This window comes from Typopeltis vanoorti, chromosome 12 (assembly GCF_054136105.1).
Source record: "Typopeltis vanoorti isolate ZY-2024b chromosome 12, IOZ_Tvanoo_1.0, whole genome shotgun sequence".
Classification (NCBI taxonomy): domain Eukaryota; kingdom Metazoa; phylum Arthropoda; class Arachnida; order Uropygi; family Thelyphonidae; genus Typopeltis; species Typopeltis vanoorti.
In genome coordinates, this window is record NC_143560.1 from 98,626,657 (window position 1) to 98,648,188 (window position 21,532).

General features: G+C 34.7%; 1 protein-coding gene across 5 annotated transcripts in view; it reads right to left on the reverse strand.

The window, feature by feature from the left end:
- Positions 1 to 9,015: 9,015 nt before the first annotated feature.
- The window catches only part of LOC150101049 (phosphatase and actin regulator 2-like), a 305,287-nt gene continuing 292,770 nt past the window's right edge, over positions 9,016 to 21,532 (reverse strand). For all 5 annotated transcript variants that reach the window (XM_090401166.1, XM_090401167.1, XM_090401168.1 and 2 more), the window contains one exon: positions 9,016 to 12,199. In XM_090401166.1, the coding sequence (XP_090257292.1) occupies positions 12,184 to 12,199 (16 nt within the window). In that variant the 3' untranslated portion in view covers positions 9,016 to 12,183. The remainder of the gene's footprint in view (positions 12,200 to 21,532) is intronic.

Genomic DNA, 21,532 nt, shown 5'->3' on the forward strand with positions numbered 1-21,532 from the left:
ATTCTTCAGCAACCAAGTGATTTGATGAGCTGATTTGGCCACTTTTGCAATGTGTCCCCTAAATTTCAATTCCTTATCCACCAACACTCCTAAATCTCGTGCCTCATCAATTTCCTGGAGCACGGTTCCACCAATGCAGTAAACTGCCTCCCATCTTTTCACCCCAAAATGTATAACCTTACATTTTGCCACATTAAATTGACATCCATTCTCCCTAGCCCAGACCTCCAATCTATCCAAATCATCCTGCAAAATTTTGACATCATCTGCATTCACTATTGCCCTACCCAACTTCGCATCATCCGCAAACAAATGAACTGTTCCTCTCAGATCCTTTCCTATATCATTTATGAACAAATTAAACAGCAGTGGTCCAAGAACAGATCCTTGTGGTACACCACTAGTCACAGGCCGTCTAGTGGACTCTACTCCTGAGTAAACCACTCTCTGATATCTCTCCGTCAACCACCCTCCTATCCATCTCACCAACCCTATGTCCATTCCCATATGCTGCAATTTACTGATTAGAATTCCATGTGGTATCCTGTCAAAGGCCTTAGCAAGGTCCAGCAGAATCACTGTAAACCCATTACCCTTATCCAGTTCAGCCGTCACTGTGTTATAATACGTGAGCAAGTTACTGAGGCATGACCTACCCTTCACAAAACCATGCTGTCCCCGATACAGTATCCCATTTTCTTCTATCCAATCTTGTATTTTCCTCTTGACTATTTTCTCTAAGACCTTGATAATGATTCCTGTTATGCTGATTGGCCGGTAATTTTCAACAGCAGCCTTGGAACCACCTTTGTGCAGTGGAACTATTTTCCCCTCTTTCCACCCCCTTGGGACTGACCCAGTCCTGAGGCTCAAATTAAACATAATGGTCAAGGGCACTGACAATTCTTTGGCCGCTTCACGTACGACACGAGCTGGTATACCATCCAATCCCACAGATGTATTGACATTGAGGTTCTGTAATAGACTAGTTACCTCTACCTCATTCATCACAATTCCAGTATAAGCTGTTGGTTCCTCCATTTCCGCAAAGCCACCAATATTAATCTGCTAGAAGACAGCCAATATTGCTCGGATTCCATGTATGGTCTTGAGCGATATGTAAATGTTCCAATGGGAGAATTCATAATCCCTGCATCATGTCTGGATCAAGCAACAGGTACATAAATTCAATCCAGACATTAGTGTCAAATCAGCCAATCACAAATTGCTTTCTGATGGCCATTGAAATTATTTATAATCAGTAAAGATGACATTGTCCAATAGAATAAACTACAGAGTATTAAAACTAATACCATATCCTGAAAACAGATAAAGTGAACCTATGTTGTTTAGGGCTTACTAAAAATTCTTCAGTATATTAAATGCTGCAAATAGAACCCAACTGTATTTAAAGGAGGTAGAATCAGACTTACAAAGCCACGAATAACTCAAGATATAATACAATGCATAAAGCTGAGAGAAAAGATGTATAAAAAATATTCCCCCACAATGAATACTATGGGCATAGCTTTAAGCATTATAGGAATCAAGTAAAGTATAAACTGAAAGAAGGAAAGGACAATTATTACTTAATGAATATTTAAAATGCAAGGTAATGCTAAAAAAACAAAATGTAGATTTGTAAGCAATATACTCAGTAAAAATATTTGGGAGCTAATACTTGCAGGATCACACAAATGATAATGCCATCATTTACATTTAAGCAACAAAAAACTTTAACAGATAAACTTAATTACTTTGTAACTGATAATGAACCTTTTGTAAAAAACATTACTAATAACTCATTAGTAAACTGCCCTGTTAGAAACAAGAATTCCACATACTTCCCTACTTGTGAACTTGAAGTTAGAAATATTATGAAACTTAAAAACTCTTGCTCTGAGCCATGATAGCCCACATCGACATTTGTGTGTTTCTCATTTATTGCTGATGACTAATGTATTTCCAACAGACTTCAAAGAAAGCTTTGGTAATACTAGTTCATTAAAAAGGGATGCAAAAATTATCCTAAATTATAGACTGATATTCCTTCTTCTGGTTTTTCCTAAAATATTAGAGAATTAATTTTTTTAGGGGAAAAAAAAATTAAACAGTATCGCTAAAATCCAGAATGTATTTTTGAGTACACAACACACAATGCTAGAACTTTGCAAACTTAATTTATATTGATCTTGTGACAAATTAACTTTAGCAATCTTTCTGGACCTACAGAAAGCTTTTAACACTGTATTACATGATATTTTACTTTAAATAAGCGATTGGAGACTATAGGAATTAGAGATAATGCTCTTGACTGGCTAAAAAGGCCATTTAATGTCCAGATCAAAAGCAGTAAAATAAACTAAGTTACAGCAATTTACTTCATCTAAATTATGGAGTTACCCAAGATTTGCTTGAATGACTTTTGTTTGCAATCTACAAAAACCATTTCTATGAACTACAATATCATGTAAAATAAACACTTGCAGAAAATGCTACACATTGATCATCACTGTAGATTCTGTAAATGAAATATGGATCTAAAAATAGTGGCAAATTAATGCTATTTCAGACACAACAATATACACTCTGTGCCCTGAAAAAACAGATTTGAAATAGGAAGTGATTACCATTCAAGTTTTGAGTAAAATAAAGATGAATATCATACTGAAAAAGAAACATGTATACAAAAGTTTAAAAAAAATCAAAACCAAGCAGCTTTTAGAGGTGAACTTGCAGACTCAAACATACTAATAATGTTCCAGAAAAAAATGAATTTGAAAACAAGAACCACAGAACAGAGAAATATTTAAGAAAGCAAAGCAATGCATAAAAGTAGCTAAACAAGTCATGGGAAGATTTTGGTAAGAATAAAGAAAGTAAACACAAAGGTAAGAAAGTTTCTTAGGTGTAATAGTTAAAATGGAGTAAAGAATACCATCAAAGGAAACATATGATAAAGATGACATGAAAACTGAAGATATTCTAGACATTTTGAATTACTTTGAAAGACCTTAAATGAAACAAACAGTGGTAGAAAATTGTTGAAAGTTTTTCACTTGGTTATATTATAAATTATAAAGATACCAAGAAATTATATATACTTGGTTTAATCCATTATCCAAGTGTAAGCAAACCAAGTTTGTACCCGGAGTATCATTCAGGACTGGGGCAACTCGTGGCAAAGATGGTACAAGTTCTCATCACTTGCCTCAGTATCCCATAATGCAAAGCACATCTCCTTGCAGACATGTATAATGCTATGCATTAAGGGAAGGGGTCACTACCTAGACCGGTTTCTCTGTATTAAGTGCAAGGTTAACTCTTCAAAAACTCACGAGATCTCCCAAAAATGAGCGACCCGAAGAATCAAAACTCAGCATTGTTCACCTCAGTAACAGGCTCACCATGTCACTGAGAAGAACTCTCAGCGTTTGGTTTTACCCAGTAGCAGGTCCACCCCACCACCGAGCAGAACTGCTCATATTTCATCTGAGGGGTAACAGCCATGCCAGTTACTGTTACCCCTCTACCTGGGTAACAGCAACAGCCTAGCCTCAGAACTTCATTGGCATCAGCATTGCCATCCATCACCCATGCTTCCAACCAGTTTCGACCCTTAGTGGGGCTTGTCAGTGGGAGCCAGACCCAGAAGTGGTGATACTGAGGTGGAAGTAATGGAGAAGTCACATTTCCATATACCAGTTGCCAAAAAGTGTCAACACCTTATTACAAATACTCTGGATTAGAGATAGATAGTTCTTGAAAGTTTTTCACTTGGTTTAATCTATTATCCAAGTGTAAGCAAACCAAGTTTGGGCCTAAAGTATCTTTCAGGACTGGGGCAACTCATGGCAAAGGTGGTATAAGTTCTCATCACTTGCCTTAGTATCCCATAATGCAAAGCACATCTCCTTGCAGACATGTATAATGCTATGCATTAAGTGAAGGGTCACTACCCATAGCGGTTTTGACTTTTATTGAGGTCTCATCAGTGGGAGCCAGGCCCAGAAGTGATGATACTGAGGTGGAAGTAATGGCGAAGTCATAATGCATAGTATTATACAGGTCCACAAGGAGATGTGCTTTGCATTATGGGATACTGAGGCAAGTGATGAGAACTTACACCACCTTTGATACAAGTTGCCCCAGTCCTGAAAGATACTTCAGGTGCAAACTTGGTTTGCTTACACTTGGATATTGGATTAAACCAAGTGTATAATTTCTTGGTATCTTTAATTTAGTGGTAGAAAATATTCAAGAGGAATGCAATCAGGAGTACGTATCAAACACTTGAAGCAGAAAATGCTATCAAAATTCTAAAATGTGGAAAGGCAACAGGAGCAGATGATATTCAACTAGAAATGCTCAAATGGAAGCATAAAAGTTTTAGTGGCTGCACTGCATAATTCAGAAGGGTCAAATTTTGGATGATGGAGTAGGACTCTCATAGTCTCCCATCTATAAAAAAAAAGATAACACAATGTGAAAATTACAGGAGGTATTTCACTACTGAATATTCCAGGTAAAATGTAATGCAAATTGAAAAGAGGCTAAGAAAAATCGTAGAAGGTGAACTTAAAGAATAGGCTGAATTCAGGCCAAACAAAGGTTGTCAGGATCAAATTTTCACTTTAATACAAATAGTTGAGATCACAGGAATATAAAAGATCTGCATTTGTTTTGTAGATCTTGAAAATGCATATGACAAAAGCTTTTCTATGTTTGAATTGCAAGTCAGCAATTAGAATAAAAAAAGATAAAAGATGGTTATAGTTTGTAAAATCAGCTGTAAGACAAGGGTGCACACTATCTCCACTGCTATTCATTATCTATATGGATTACATTATGAAGCAAGGTGGCATAAAGCCCAATAAAAAAAAACGGAGACGTTAATCTCAGCTCTTTATGCAGATATATGTGTATGCCCCAGTCATATGATAAGTTAGGTTTCAGACTGTCATCATATAGTAAAGTTATTTTTTATTACATCACTTGTAGATGCATGGAATGGTTTAATAACATTTTTAAGCAGCCACATGTATTCATAACTGATGTAAATAAAGCATTTATTTACATCAGTTATGCAATTTATTTATTTTTTGTCAAAATGGAAAAACTTTTCCATTTCAGCAGTAAGATTGTCAGATTACAGGTAACTAATATTAATCTTGGTTTTTAACAATTGTAACAGTAGTATGAGGTAAGTTTACACTATTGACACTAAATTTAAAAGTTTTAATCTTAGCAACCAATGTAATAAGGTTTATGAGCCTTCTTTTTGCTAGAAGCAACATTGCCCTTATTTTGATTTTCATTTGCCATTATTAACAACAATAAAATAAGTTATAAATAGCTTAAAATTCACAGGAAACAAAACACAGGAGATACAGCAAATACTAATAGAAGTCATCAAGATTCCTTAATGAAAATGAATAACTGTTGTAACATTTTGGTATGAAAATCAGCAACAAAAAAGACAAAAACTATGAAAATAGGTAGGAACATTGAAAACAATGAATTGTGAATGGGAAACTTAAAGTACAGCTAACATATCTCAATTTTTCATGAAGATACAGCAAATTAAATATGGAAATAGACAACAATAAAGTGAGCTATACAGTGAGGTTGAATAAATTTATTTGAATAAGAGATTATTATTACATGACACACTCCAAGGAGTCCAAAGACTTCATTGAGGGAGGACACCTACTTCATCTCTATCTCTGCCAATTAATCCACCAACTAACGAACCGTAACTACACCAAAGGCATCTATTGCCCGCCATCACAACTAGTATTTTCACAGACAATCACAAATATCCATATCAGGAATCAAACCCGCAGCCTTCTGGCTGGAGAGCAGATATGCTAACCACTCAGCCAACCAGGCCGGCATATTTTAAATAAATTAGTCAAAATGCTAAACTAGCTGCATACTAGCCCATGTTCAAATCAATTTTAACTTGTGGATCTGAGTTCGGTTAGAAATAAAACAGTTGTCAAAGGTCAGAGAACTGTAGATATGAGAGTTTTCAGAAAAATTTGGGGAGTGAACAGAAGGCATCAATGGCAGAATTACATTAAAAATGAAGATATTAGGAAAGAACTTTACACTGTTATCATTCAGGAATGTGTGATCAGAGCATATCTCAGGTGGTATGGTCACTTTAAAACAAGGAAGGTTTCAGAACAGATATGTAATGCTACTATAGCAGACGACATACAGAATTACCAAAATCTAAGTAGTTTTATGCAGTTAGAAGTGCTTTAGAAAACAAAGTATGGGATCTGACAGATAAGACTAATTTGGAAGAAAATTCTTAATAGGAAGTTAGATAAACTCCTCATGTAGTACTTACATACCATGAATTTGATGTCATCTTTTTGTGACTGAAGAATGTAATCAGCATTGTCTGATTATGTGATTTCTAGAGTTATTTGGTCTTGTGATTGCTATTTCACACTGTCCGTCTTGGCACGAACAGACTCATTCCCAGAAATAATGCTGGGAATGTGGAAAAGTATGTGTCACATACTTTTAGGACAACACGGTTATTATCAGATGTTTGTATAAATTTTTTACAAGAATTTAATTTTCTAAATTATCCTCCAATCCCAACCCACCAGTTTATAATTATAGACATTGATTCCTCGCATTTAACTTGCTGGCATTCTCAACATTAATTCACATTCAATTGCGTAAATTGCACATATTGTCCATCAGGTCATGAACATATGTGCAATTTTAGTCATCCACTTCAAGATCATCTGTTTCTCTCTCTTTCCCTCTTCCTTTTCCAAAGTCTGTACTCAGAACAGAACCTTGTCTTGTGAGATATTCATATGATTTCTCCTGGAATTTTCCTTGATATTGATCAGTTGTTTCATTCTCTGTATTCTGACAATAGCATTAGACATGATGCACAAAGAACCTCTAAGAAAAATGCAATTTAAAGCCAACTTGTTAGGATTGGCAGGACTGCAATGGTCATACTTTTATGCTTCTACAGTACCCTTCCCTGAAGTATACTCCCAATTTCCATACATATTTAATTTGGTCTCGTTACTGTTTTGTTGCACTATGTATGAACAAAACAACAAACAAGTAATAAAACTTCCAGAATTCATACTTTGCTTCTTTACAATATTTTTAAATGGTATTCTGAAGGAAATTTGATAATTGTGATCTACATTTATGTAGAGAACTTTAATTGTCACATGCTTTTGAAAATATAATGATCAGAAAATTAAGTTCTATTAACTATGTAGAAAGATAGGGGGAGAATGGTCTTCCTTTTGTATTTCAGCTCTATAATAACCACATTGCTTTATGTGTAATCTACCAGTGGTGGCCAAGTTTCCTAGACTCAAGAGCCACACACATTTTTTCGATGTTCGCAAGCCATAAGACATTTTCTAAAGAAAATAAATAATATAATTAAATATAAATTTATATTTCAATATACACTATGTAAAATAGAATCAAATATAAGTTTAAATATAAACAATACCCTGCTTGGAAAGATGTTAACAGACAACCAGAGTGTAAGGAACAAACAGCTATGGGGCCACCTCCTTTCATTGCAATGACTGCAACAATCCTGCAGGGCATACTTTCCCCAAGTGTACAATAGCAATCAATGAGAATTTTGGACCATTCTTCCTGTAGGCATGTAATGAGGTCCTGGAATGTTGTGGGACAGACATCCTTTGACCTCATCTGACACTCCAGTTCATCCCACAGATGTTCAACAGGGTTGAGATTGGGAGTCTGGGGAAGTCAGTCAAGTGTGGTGATGTTCATGTCTTGTGAAAAATACAATGGTGAATTCCATAGAAATGCCATAAAGTAGGAGGCACTGCATTATCCAGAATTTTCAGATATCTCATGGAGTTCAATGTTTGTGGTACCACAAACAGAAGTCCAAGGAAAAACAGGACCATATCATCACACCACCACCTCAGAATTTCATACTTGGGGTTATGCACTCTAGTAAGAGATGTTCACATCTGCCAGTCATCCATCTGCTTGGTAGAGGATGTTGCATGATTCACAGCTCTATAATACAGCTTTCCAAGTGTCTATGTCCCACTGTACACATTCTTTACACCAATGACGACAATGCTGTATGTTGGTTTGGGTAATGTGGAGCTTACATATTGCAGTCCTACATGGAAACCCACATTGTGGGCCTCAGTTCTAAATGTTCTTGTGCAGATTCAGGTTCCAGTTGATGCCCGGAACTCTGCATTCAACATGTTTACTGATGAATGGTGATTTTTACATATTATCCTTCATAGCACCTACAGTCACATCCAGTAAGTGTGGAGTCATCCACTGTGAGTAGCACTGCAGTTGACTTCCTGAACTTGCATCTCAGTATGGTATCACCGATTGTTGACCTTGGATGGCCCAATTTGTCAACAATTTGATGAATAGATAGCATGGCATCCTATCACAATGCCTCTTTCACATCTGGACACAGCTGCACTGACTTTGGAGCATCATATTCCTCCAAATTATATCAGCTACAAACATAAGGGTGTCCACTGCCTTCTTCCAAGTGGTGTATGTATTTATATGTCTGCGAAAATATCATGAAATTGTCTTCGATGATAAACGGGGGAAAAAAAGAAAAATTGCCTTGAGCCATGGCAAACAACTTCACAGGCTGGGAATTGACCGCCACTATAATATACCAAAAATGGGAATCAAAATTTCAGATTGTGCTACTGTGTAGCACAATCTGAAAATGTGCTACACAGTACAAACACCTAGCAGTGACTTATCACATATAAAGAACATTAAATCACATCTAACTTCAGCTGGTTAATTTGGTTATGTTGATAACTTTGTTAAAATACAAAAATTACATTTCAATATACACTGAAAATATTAAATTTTAAAAGCAGGATTTCTAATAAATAAAAAAAGGCAGTTAGGTTCAGTGAAGTGTCTAGCAGACTAGTGTACGTGTGCATATATATATGTATAACAAATAAAACACAGAAGTAAATTCTGTACAAGTTTAATTGCGACATTCTTTTGAAAACAACAAAATGTACATCAACAGTGTACAGAGTTAAACAATTATAATTCTTTGTTATACTGTACAAATCGAAATCTGTTTCGTTGTAGGTAGTCTTTATAATACCAAAAACTAGTTCTCTGTAACTTGTAAAGTTCAAGGTCACTGATGTTATACCAGGATGACAGTCAAGATATCACAAACAGAAGGAATAGTTTTATCCCTGACTAAATTCACTTTTCCATTTGTAATTTAGGTCTACAACTTTATATAGCAAGAAACACTATGTTCAAGTTCTTAAGTTATGTTTCAAATCAGACTATAAATATAAATGTACTGCACATCGCAGCACTATGAAGAAGCTCTTTTAATATGCAAAATGGAATTATGCAAGACATCTCACAATTCCAAAGATAACAAATATTAAGTTCTGTTGTGATTTTTTTTTTTTCCCTTAGTTACTTCAAAGTTACTTGCTCTCAAAATATAAAATCTGATGTATGAAACAAACTAAATATTTGAAAATGATAATCTTTTTCACTTGGGTATTCTTGAAGCACAGAACTAAAATTTCACACATATACACACACAACCACTGGGAAGGCACTACCCAAAAACTTTGGGTTAATGAAATTCAGACTTGCATTATATATATATATACTCTTCTGAACAACAAAATAGTGATGTATATTTTGCTTATTCAGCTGTAAATAAATTACATGAATATTATTTTAATACTTCCTTTTATCATAACACTGCTTATACAATTGGAAAAGTAATTCACAGTTGATCCAGAAGAGTTACATTATGTTTCTCTTCACACCGCAGGAATACACGTGTTCAATAAAACAGAACATAGAAGAATCTAAATCACTCAACTGCCATAATAAAGAAAGAAAGACTAAAAACTTATAGAAGGAAATAAGATTATGCTTTAAAACTTTTATGCATTATTTTTAAAACATTAAAAATGTGAGAAAGGAAGCATTTCGTAGTAATCTATTCAGTTTATCAGACTAGATGTTCATGATTCAAACACAACCTAAAGAAATTAATAAATACTTCATTAATATATATTTTTCAATTAGTTTGAATTATCAAAGAGTAAACACATCAGACAATATTCCTATCATGTAGCAGTAATGAGGTAAAATATTACAAACATGGTATGCTACTGTACAATGAAAAAAGACAAATGGCTTTGCCTCTTATTTTCCATGTTTCCCCAGCCTGGCATGCACAGCAGAATTTTACAAAATTAGACTGAGTAGTACAAGAAATGGCAAAATGAAGCATTTCACATCAAGTATGTGTCAGCAAAGTTATGTGACAATTCTTATTTGCTGTGTAGTGTTTCTATACATAAACATGAGCTCAAGAGAGCATTAACTGCTAATAATAATATAGTTAGAGGAAATGCCAATACTTTGTTTCATTTTTTGTCTGCATACCGATTTCCTTAAAAAACTAATGTATTGTTAAATGAGTGGGAAAGAAACCTATTCAAAATTGTTCTTTTAAACATACCATTAAGCAGTATGTTTAAAACCACAATTCTGTATTGGTTTCTTCTCCAGACTCATCTGACAACATACTTTTTATGAAGTGTTTTGGCTTTCAATAATATATTCAATTTCTGAATAGTCTGCTTGAAAACAGTCATCAGATGTAATTAATTTATGCAAATGAATGAGAAGAGAATTCAAGAAAATAATTCAACTGAGCAGTAGTAAGCATTAAGATATGCAGGTGCTGTTTGAGAAATTATTCTTAAATATGTTTCAGACTTAAGTTAAAACCAAGGCTGAGTACTGGCAGTGAGAGTTCTTTGCTCCAGCTATATTATTAAGCTACAGATATGTATTATTAATTCACCTGTGACCACATTTGGACTAACAAAGTGCTTTCCTTTGTCCATATTAAATTATTTATAAAAAGAAGTACAATCATTAGCTAACATATCACAAACATCTAGAAATTCACACACATTAAAAATTTTAAACAAGAATTTTTTTTTTGGTCAATTTAACATAAATAAAATCTTTACTTCTGTGAAGTCTTTACACATAAAAAATGACAAGCAAAAACGTCAGAATGTTTTCATTCTCAATTACTTATTAGCAATAATAAAATTTCATTATAAACTTCAAAGGGATTAAAAAAAACTATCCTTTATTTCAAGAGACTGATATATGACTTAATTTCTTCTCATACACAGTTCAACTATATTTAATTCACAAAAAAGCACTTTTGCATGTCTAGATAATATTTCACAGGATCTTAACATTTTGGAGAAATTTAATGGTTGTGACTTGGCGAATAAATGCATGTAGGTGCATTTGCACGTGCAATATGCACAGACACATGAGGGAAGACATAAGCACTGCAAATATATTCACAGACAAATACTATCAAATACAACAACTTATCACAGGATATCAACAAGAAGACAACCTAAATAATAAACTGCACATTAATAAATGTTCTTCAAAATTTTAAAATACGCAATGTTCTCTATGGACAAAATTTGCCTTATCAAAATATTTCTTGAGAACTAATAAAAAAGTTAGAAAGTTATAATACATTATATCATACACATCTGAATGACTAAAATGCCATACTTTAGATTGTATTATACAGAATACCATTCTAGGTGCTTTGTCTGTGTGTGTATATGTATATATATATATATATATATATATATAGATATATATTAAAAATTGTGGATTGCAACACAGTTGTTCTACCATTTTCAGAACTTTAAACAATATGTCTAGGAAAACACTTCAGAAACAATTCTTTTTCCTTACAGTTCATATGCACCCCTCCCCCCATGCCTTCCACTACAGCAAGAGGGGGGAAGGTGGAAGGGCAGGAAGCAAATCACTAAGATCCATATATTAACATGAAACTGCACAAACACTGCTGGATTTTCCAGAGTTGATAGTTATGTGCGTATATCCAGTTGTATTAAATACAACTGACAATGGTGAAGGCAGCAATAATTCAACAACATATGTATTGCTGGACAACGAGCACTAACTGTATATAATGATAAAAGTTTAGGAACCCACAGATAAAGATAATGTCATGAGTCTTTTCATGTAATCCTCCTGTGGTGCAAAAACCTTTTATCCAACAGCTAATAGTGATCATGGACGATGAAACCTATAAAAAAAATAGTACATATTAATTAAGATTAATAATCATGTCTAATGAAATTACTAGTTATTTTTTAATGATAGCTTATTATAACGTCACAATTTGTAGACTAAATTATTATTATAGGATACCTTTTTTTTGATAAAAATAATTAAAATTTTTTTCTGCATGTGACTTTGCACATCATGCATATGTTAATTCAAAACTCTGATTTTTCCAAACTTAAAAAAAAAAATTGCGACTATGCTTACTGCTTACAACCAGTTGATTACAAAATTCAGAATCTTGCAACTAAACTCTCCATGCATTAAACTGTTTAAAATATATGCACAATGGTAGGTCAAAGCATCTGCAATTAATTTTTTTAATTGCAGATTTGTTTTGATGGTTCTCATTGCTTAGTGTATATGCAACTGTAAATACAAAATCTTATTTTTATGGTTTATTTAATAATGACTATGATTAATCAGTTGTTTTGATGATATTCATGTAACCATAGCTGTGCCACTGACTGCATACAGTCAAGTGATTTTGAGATTGAAGGTGTAACAGGACAAATATTCAGTAAAAGAAAATGCATATTATGGACAATGTTTTATTGAAGCACAAAGCATGTACAAGTGGGATTATATTCCCATGTTCAAAAACGGATGAGATGAACAAGACCTGTTGATTAAGAACAATTCTCATCATTTGTGTCCATTAACTGATGTTAACACTGTAAAAGCCCATGTTTATTAATGGCAGGAGGGCAACTAATGATGAAGATGTAAAATAATGCAGATTAATCACAATTCAGTCTACAAAGTCATCATTTACAACACAAAGACAGACCTTCAAACAACTCACGAAAAAAGCAAAGGCAAAACCATTGTTAAACCACCTTTGCAACTAATATTGTGAGGAAGTTGACAAACTTAATCATTCTGCTACTAGTAACTGTGCACTTCCTCAGATGCAGTATCAGGTGGTGAAACAGAGATCTCCACAAGCAAGGAAGCAAAAGACAATTTGAAATGAAAACATGACATCCTTGTCAAGAAAAAAGTTGAACTATCTTTGGCAAATATTATATATGGACACCCATTTCAGGAAAGGGATATCCATCTAGTAAATTGTCGACTTAATATCATCATAATATTGTGATAATATAATATGAATTCAGCAATTTAATTTGTTGAAAATTGCTGTCGCATGAAAACAATTGTCTTTAAGTGGGAGATGCATTTCATCACAGAGTGTAAGACCACTGCCCTGCTTACTGGAGGCCTGAAGTGGCTTTATAAAGTTATGTTTAGCCTGCAGAGCAAGGTTTCTGTCCTATGTAAAAAATAATAAAAAAACATATAAATAATAAAACAAGAAAGTAACAGGCTTAAAATCTTTCATGAGTGGGAATCACAAAAAAATAAATCGAAAGATTCTGCTCAACATCTAAACAATTTGTGTAAGATATTCAGCAAATTAAATTGCTGAATATGAATTCAGCAATTTAATTTGTTGAAAATTGCTGTCGCATGAAAACAACTGTCTTTAAGTGGGAAATGAATTTCATCACAGAGTGTAAGACCACTGCCCTGCTTACTGGAGGCCTGAAGTGGCTTTATAAAGTTATGTTTAGCCTGTAGAGCAAGGTTTCTGTCCTATGTAAAAAATAATATAAATAATAAAAAAACAAGAAAGTAACAGGCTTACAATCTTTCATGAGTGGGAATGGCAAAAAATAAATCAAAAGATTCTGCTCAGCATCTAAACAATTTGTGTAAGATTATTTGTGATACCAAATGTCTCAATATTTCTATCTGCTTGATCACCGTAAATGGAAAAGAAAGGCCAGTTGGAGTAGTGACCATTAAAATCTTACAACTTCATTATTAGGAAAAATGGAGAAAACAGACATTTAAAGAAAGGATATCAAAAAGTTCAGAATGGTTGTAAGCATTATGAGAATAGAAATGAATTTGACAGAATGGGTAGAGACATTTTTTAGCTAAGGAAGATAGAAAAAAAAGAAGAGATTCCAATTTGCAAACTCTATATATCAAAGTATATCAAAGCAAATAATGCACAAAAGCAACTCTGACATCAAAAAGAAGTCAAAGAGTGTGATACTGTAAGGAATTAGAGTGTGCTTGAAGAACTGAAATTTAAGTTTGTTCAAGTAAGTGTGGTTTTGCACACTGGAGTTGGTAACGAACATCGCTGGGGTCAGAACTAAGATCACATATCTGTGAAGTGAATGGACTGCTTTCAGAGGTTTGTGTTTGTCTGTATGTTATCTATTTCTCTTTAAAATTAGGAGAGACATGGAAAGTCCAGTAATACACTTTTCTTCTCAAGATTTAAATTTATTATTATTATTATTATTTTTGGGCTACTCCAGGGAGTCCTTAGACTCATCGAGGGAGGCCCTAAACATCATGGCCACACAACTATATGACATTCTCACAGTATCTATCATACCTTGCCTTGAACTCTCTCACTGTCATAGCACCCACAACAGACTCTGGCAGCTTATTCCACTCATTTACCACTCTAAAAGTAAAGAACCCAGCTCTAACACCACTGCTAACCACACTCTTGCCCAGCTTCCATAGGTGTCCCCTAGTTCTCCCAACACCAGTCCTGATCTCAAAAATATCCTCTGAATTAATCTTATAGAATCATTTTAGCAATTTGAATGTCTCAATCATATCCCCCCCTTTTCCGCCTATCAACCAGTTTCTGCAACCCACAAATCTTCAACCTGTTCTCATATGGTTCATTCCATAGGCCTGCTATCATCTTAGTCACTCGCCTCTGGATCCTCTCCACCTCCTCCCCATTAAGAAGGAATCGAGGTGACCAAATCTGGGCACAGTAGTCAAGATGAGGTCTTATCAAGGCTCGGTACAGAGGTACAATAACTTGCTTGTCTCTGCTCATTAAGGTATTTTTCAACAACCAAGTGAGTTGATGAGCTGATTTAGCTACTTTCGCAATGTGTCCCCTAAACTTCATCTCCCTATCCACCAACACTCCCAAGTCCCTGGCCTCATCAATCTCTTGGAGTACAGTTCCACCCATGTGGTATACTGCTGCTAATCTTTTCACCCCAAAATGCATAACCTTACATTTTGTCACATTAAACTGACATCCATTCTCCTTAGCCCAGAACTCCAATCTATCTAAGTCATCCTGCAAGACTTCGGCATCTTCTGCATTCACTATCGCCCTCCCCAACTTTGCATCATCAGCGAACAAATGAACTGTTCCACTTAGATCCTTCCCTATATCATTAATGAACAGATTAAACAGCAGTGGTCCAAGAACAGAACCCTGCAGCACCCCACTGGTCACAGGCCGTCTTTTGGACTCCACTCCTGAATAAACCACTCTTTGATATCTCTCCATCAACCACCCACCTATCCATCTCACCAACCCTATATCCATTCCCATATGTTGTAGTTTACGGATTAGAATTTCATGTGGTATCCTGTCAAACGCCTTTACCCTAATTTATTCCTAATTAGGGTAAAAGTCTCATGCTGGGACTTATTTCAAATTCAAAAGCATAGCAATATTACAGTGACTGGTTTGTGGCCTTGTGATCATGACCTTCAGCACATGCCATCTTAAAATATATTTACTTGAAAGATATATGTTAAAAGGTATGATAGGAGCATATATATATTTGTAGTTTATTAGTGCATTTTATGGTTGCTGCAGCCTAATAGAAACTTTTTTTTAACAGAACACGTTTTGAAAATTTTTTTTAATTTTTTAAGTGTATCTATTCAAGATCAATTAAAAAACAATGAATTGGTGATGGGGTGCTTAAGGGTCAAAGCTGTATAACTGGGAGGAGACTTCCACATAGCCTTTAAAGGAATGCGGAGAACCGACCAGGGCTTCCGACCTAACGTAAAATCTGCACCTTCTCGTGGTGCACCCTGTTGGGTATCGACTTGGATACTGAACGAACAAGGATGGGCTGGCAATTTGGAATTTAGCCAACCAAATTGTATTCTTATTGGTTAAACCAAAATAAAAAATGATGGCATGACATGACAAAATTTCATGCCGGCTGGGGCATCACCCGGTTAAACAAGGCCCCCGTTGTTTTCGCCAGGAAACCAGGGCGAACAGCGAAAAGTCAGCTACTGGAACAAATCTGAAAACAAACCCCAATTCAACATCAGAGTTAAAGATCGGTACTATCAACGTAAGAAGCCTGAATGTCAAAGAAATGGAGCTAGCTGAGGAATTAGATAAGTACCAGATCGACATAATAGGGGTGACTGAAACAAAAAAGACCAAAACTGGTGAGAGCTTTCTGAGCAATAAATACAAAATGTTATATTCAGGCAATGACAATCAAGGAAAAGAAGGAGTAGCCATAGTATTCAACACAAAATACGAGGCTAATCTTCTTGAATGGCAGTCAGTCTCAAGTAGAGTAATGTGGGCAAATATGAGAATGGGGAACTGGACAATGAGACTTATTTGTGCCTATGGTCCCACAGAAGGTTCTACTAAGGTAGAAGTAGAGGAATTTTTTGACGCTTTAGAAAAAGCAACTGACACAATGAAAAAGGAAAAGTTGGTCCTTGTTGGGGATCTAAATAGCAGAGTAGGAAATGATTGTGTGACATACAAAAATATTTTGAGAAAATTTGGAGAAAAGAGCAAAGCTAATAATAATGGCAAATATCTGTTGGATTTCTGCTCAGGACATGGACTGGTTATTACTAACACCATGTTCCAACATAAAAATGTGCACAAATTCACATGGAGAGAAGAGGCTAGGAATAAGAAAAGTCTCATTGACTATGTTATTGTTGATAGTGATGTTTTCTCCCTGGTGCAGGACACCAGAGTGTACAGAGGATTTGAAATTGGAAGTGATCACTATTTAGTCTTGAGCAGGATAAAATTGAATTTCATATTGAAAAGAATAACATGTAAGAAAGTTTTAAAGCAAATAAAAGTTGAGCAGCTCTCAGATGTGAACTGTAGACTAAAATACAGAAAGATTATTGAAAAGAAAATGAATGAGTTTGAGAACAGGAATCAAACCTTGGAGATTCAGTGGCAAACTCTGAAGAAAACATTGATTGATTCTGCCAGAGAGGCATGTGGTGAGGTTGTGTGCAAGGATAAAAAAATCAGAACTCCCTGGTGGACACAGGAAGTTAAAAGAGGCAGTGACGGAAAAGAAGAAAGCATATCAAAAGTTCCTGGCAAATAAGTCAGCTTTTACTCTTACAGAATACAGAGACAAATGTAAGAAAGCTAAACAGTGTGTAAAACTAGCTAAACAAAAGTCATGGGAGGACTTTGGCAAGAATATAGAAAATAAATATCAAGAAGGTGGCAAAATATTCTGGAGGTTGTTGAAGAAGCTTAGGAATGGAGGAAAGAGTGCTGTAAAAGGAGTTAGAGATGATAAAGGTAACATGAAAAAAGGAGAAAAAGATATCCTTGAAGTATGGAGTAATTACTTTGAAAAACTGCTAAATGAAACAAGCAGTGATGACAGCACAGTGATAAAAAACACTGATCAGGCATGCAGTCAGGAATACATATCCATACTTGAAGTAGAAAAAGCCATCCAAGGCTTGAAATGTGGAAAGACAGCAGGAGTAGATGATATTCAACCAGAAATGCTGAAGTATGGTGGTATAAGAGTCTTACAGTGGCTGCACTGCATAGTTCAGAAAGCCTGGACAGAGGGACGAATTCCCGATGATTGGAGTAGAGCTCTCATAGTACCCATATATAAAAAGGGAAATAAAACTGAATGTGAGAATTACAGAGGTATTTTCCTACTGAGTGTTCCTGGCAAGATCTATGCAAGTATACTTGAGAAACGGTTGAGAAGAATTGTGGAAGAAAAGCTTGGTGAAGAACAAGCTGGATTCAGGCCAAATAGAGGCTGTCAGGATCAGATCTTCACTTTACGACAAATAGTCGAGAAAGCATGGGAATATAACAAAGATCTGTATTTAAGTTTTGTCGATTTGGAAAAGGCATATGACAAGGTGCCAAGAGAGAAGCTAATCAATACGCTGCAGTTATATGGTGTCAATGGGGCATTATATCAAGCAATACTTAGTCTTTATTTGAGTTGTAAGTCAGCAGTTAGAATTGAAGTACAGGAAGATGGTTTAATGTTAAATCTGGTGTGAGACATGGATGTGCATTATCCCCTCTGTTATTCATTATCTATATGGATCACATTATGAAGGAAAGTGGTATTAAACCTGATATCAAAATTGGAGATGTTAATGTCAGTTCTTTGCTTTATGCAGATGATGTTATACTTCTAAATAAATCCACTACAAGTCTGCAAGATTCTCTGACTAAATTGAATAGCTGTTGTAATAGATATGGTATGAAGGTCAGCAATAAAAAGATAAAGACAATGAAAATAGGCAGAATCATTGAAAATGTCAACTGTGTTGTGAATGGAGAACCTATAGAACAAGTAAAACATTTCAGCTACTTAGGCATGATTTTTACTGAAGATGGTAAATTAAATATAGAAATAGACAACAGAATCAGCAAAGCTGGTATGGTGGGAAGTCAACTGAATAAATTCATATGGAATAAGAGAGAAATTAGTCGGAACACTAAATTAGCTGTATACAAGACAGTGTTCAAACCAGTTTTAACTTATGGATCTGAGAGCTGGGTCAGAAGTAAAACATTTGACCAAAGACTAGAGACTGCAGATATGAGAGTCCTGAGAAAGATTAGAGGCGTGAACAGATGGCATCAATGGCAATATCATATTAAAAATGAGGATATTAGGAAAGAACTTGACATTGTCAGCATCCAGGAATGTGTTAGCAGAGCTAATCTCAGGTGGTATGGTCACTTAAATAGAATGGGAGAGGAAAGATTAGCAAAACAAGTGTTCTCTGCCAGGTTGGCAGGAAAACGACCCAGAGGAAGACCAAGATATAGGTGGATTGATACGGTACAAAGTGCTTTAGACGATAGAAATATAAGATCTGATAATGTTGGAGTCTTGACAAGTAACAGACTGATTTGGAGGAAAATTGTAGATAGGAAGTTAGGAATGATGTAATTTTTTCATGTAGTACTATCATATCCTGTACACCCCTTGAGGGTACATGGCAGGAATTTGATGATGAATTGGTGATTCTTTACATAGTTATGATGCATCCACAAAAATGGAAAAGTAATGTCTCTCAAACTATTATATTTATGTTTATGGATCTGAATGCTTACTAAATAATAAGTATAGAATGTTATTTTAAGGCAATAATGGTCAAGAAAGTAAAGGAAGGAGAATCAATAGCATTCAATACCAAACATGAAGATAAACTTCTTGAAGGGAAGGCAGATTTAAGTAGAGATGTGGATAAACTTCAAGATGAGGACATGTACAATGAAACCTATTTGTACCTAAAACTACCAAACTAGCTGTATACCAGATAATGTTTAAACCAGTTTCAAGTTATGGATCTGAGAGTTGGGTTAGATATAAAGCACATGAAGTTTATCTTCGTGTTTGGTATTGAATGCAATTGGTTCTCCTTCCTTGACCATTATTGCCTTAAAATAACATTCTATACTTATTGCTTAGTAAGCATTCAGATCCATAAACATAATAGTTTGAAAGACATTGTTCACTATTGCATCAATGACAGAATCATATTAAAGATGAAGATATTAGAAATAGAGAAAAGTTAGAAAATCAGATGATTGATCCCAAGATGGCAGAAAAGAGAACCAGAAGAAGACCAAAGTTCAGGTGGATTGATTCAGTCAGAAGTGCTTTAGAAGCATGAAATGTCAGATATGACAATATTGGAGTACTCACAACTAATAGATTGATGTGGAGAAAAATTGTTTTAGGAGATTAATAATACTGTAAACTTAATCATGTAGTGCTGTCATAGTAACCTGAATATCCCTTGGGGATATATATCAAGAAACTGATGTTGATGGATCTGGATGCAAAATTTTGTATCATCAAACTAACTAAAAAGGTAAATGTTTGGCTCTCCTGTATGTCGATTCAACATTTTTTTTTTCCCCGAGTTAATTTTATTATGTTTTGTATGCTCAGTAATTTCCTTGGCATTTTAAGATTTTTCTGAATAACTTCAGAAGAAGATGATTGATTTAAATATAATCCACAATAAATTCAATCATATGTTACTTGACTGCGAGAGATAAGTAAATTTGAACCATTATCAATTTTTATCAGCAAGTAATGGATAGTTGTTTGAGATTTAATTTTGTTCTTTTTAACAGGTTTTCATAAAGAGTTCTTTAATTTTAAGTTTTATTATTATGGAAGTATAATTTACAGATGTATTTATTTAAACATTCTTGAAAAGGAAAGTTATCAATGCATTTTATATGGTTGGAGAGTAGTTTGAGCTGAATAGATTGTCAGAGTCAGTTGTGTGTTTTGTTGGTGGATGTTTTCAAGGCAAAATATGACAGATATTGTACAAGCATTGATAATTGTTGATTTTTTTTTTATTTTTTATAATTGACTACCCAAAGGAGTCTGAAGACTTATTGGAGGTGCCAGTATAATAATAATATTCTTTATTAAAGCACATCATTATAATAGAAATAATTATTTTTATTATTTTACCTGTACACTCCTTGAGGGTACATGGCAGAAATTTGATGATATGATGATGATTATTTTTTTGTGGTGGGGGATTGGAAGAGAGAAGTGTGACCCCTGTTACTTACCCATGTGAAATTTACTGAGACTTTTTTTATTCCTAAATCTGTATGCTGAAAGAAGCATAATACATTCGAGAGCCTACATTATTAAAGTTTTTCTGTGGTAATGAGAGACTGTTCAACCTATACAATATTAGTACTACAGATGATAATAAAGTTGAAGAAAGAAGACTTTTTTTTATAAATATATATCACTTGCAATATAAGGATGCAAGGCCTATAACAAATACATTCTGTGTGTGGGTTAATTAATGTCATCATCAACATAATCAATTTCCTGATATGTACCCTCAAGGGGTGTTCAGGTTACTATAACAGCACTACATGATTAAGTTTGCAACCATTTTACATTGTGGTTTAAGCCACACACACAGAATGTATTTGTTATAGGCCTTGCACCCTTATATTGCAAGTGATATATATTTGGCCAGCTAAATCCCAAATCCCTGAGAAAGATTAGGGGCATGAACAGATGGCATCAGTGTCAATATCATATTAAAAACAAGGATATTAGGAAAAAACTTGACATTGTTAGCACCCATAAATGTGTTAGCAGAGCATCCGAGAGTTCTCAGATGATAATGATATGGTCACTTAAACAGAATGGGAAAGGAAAGG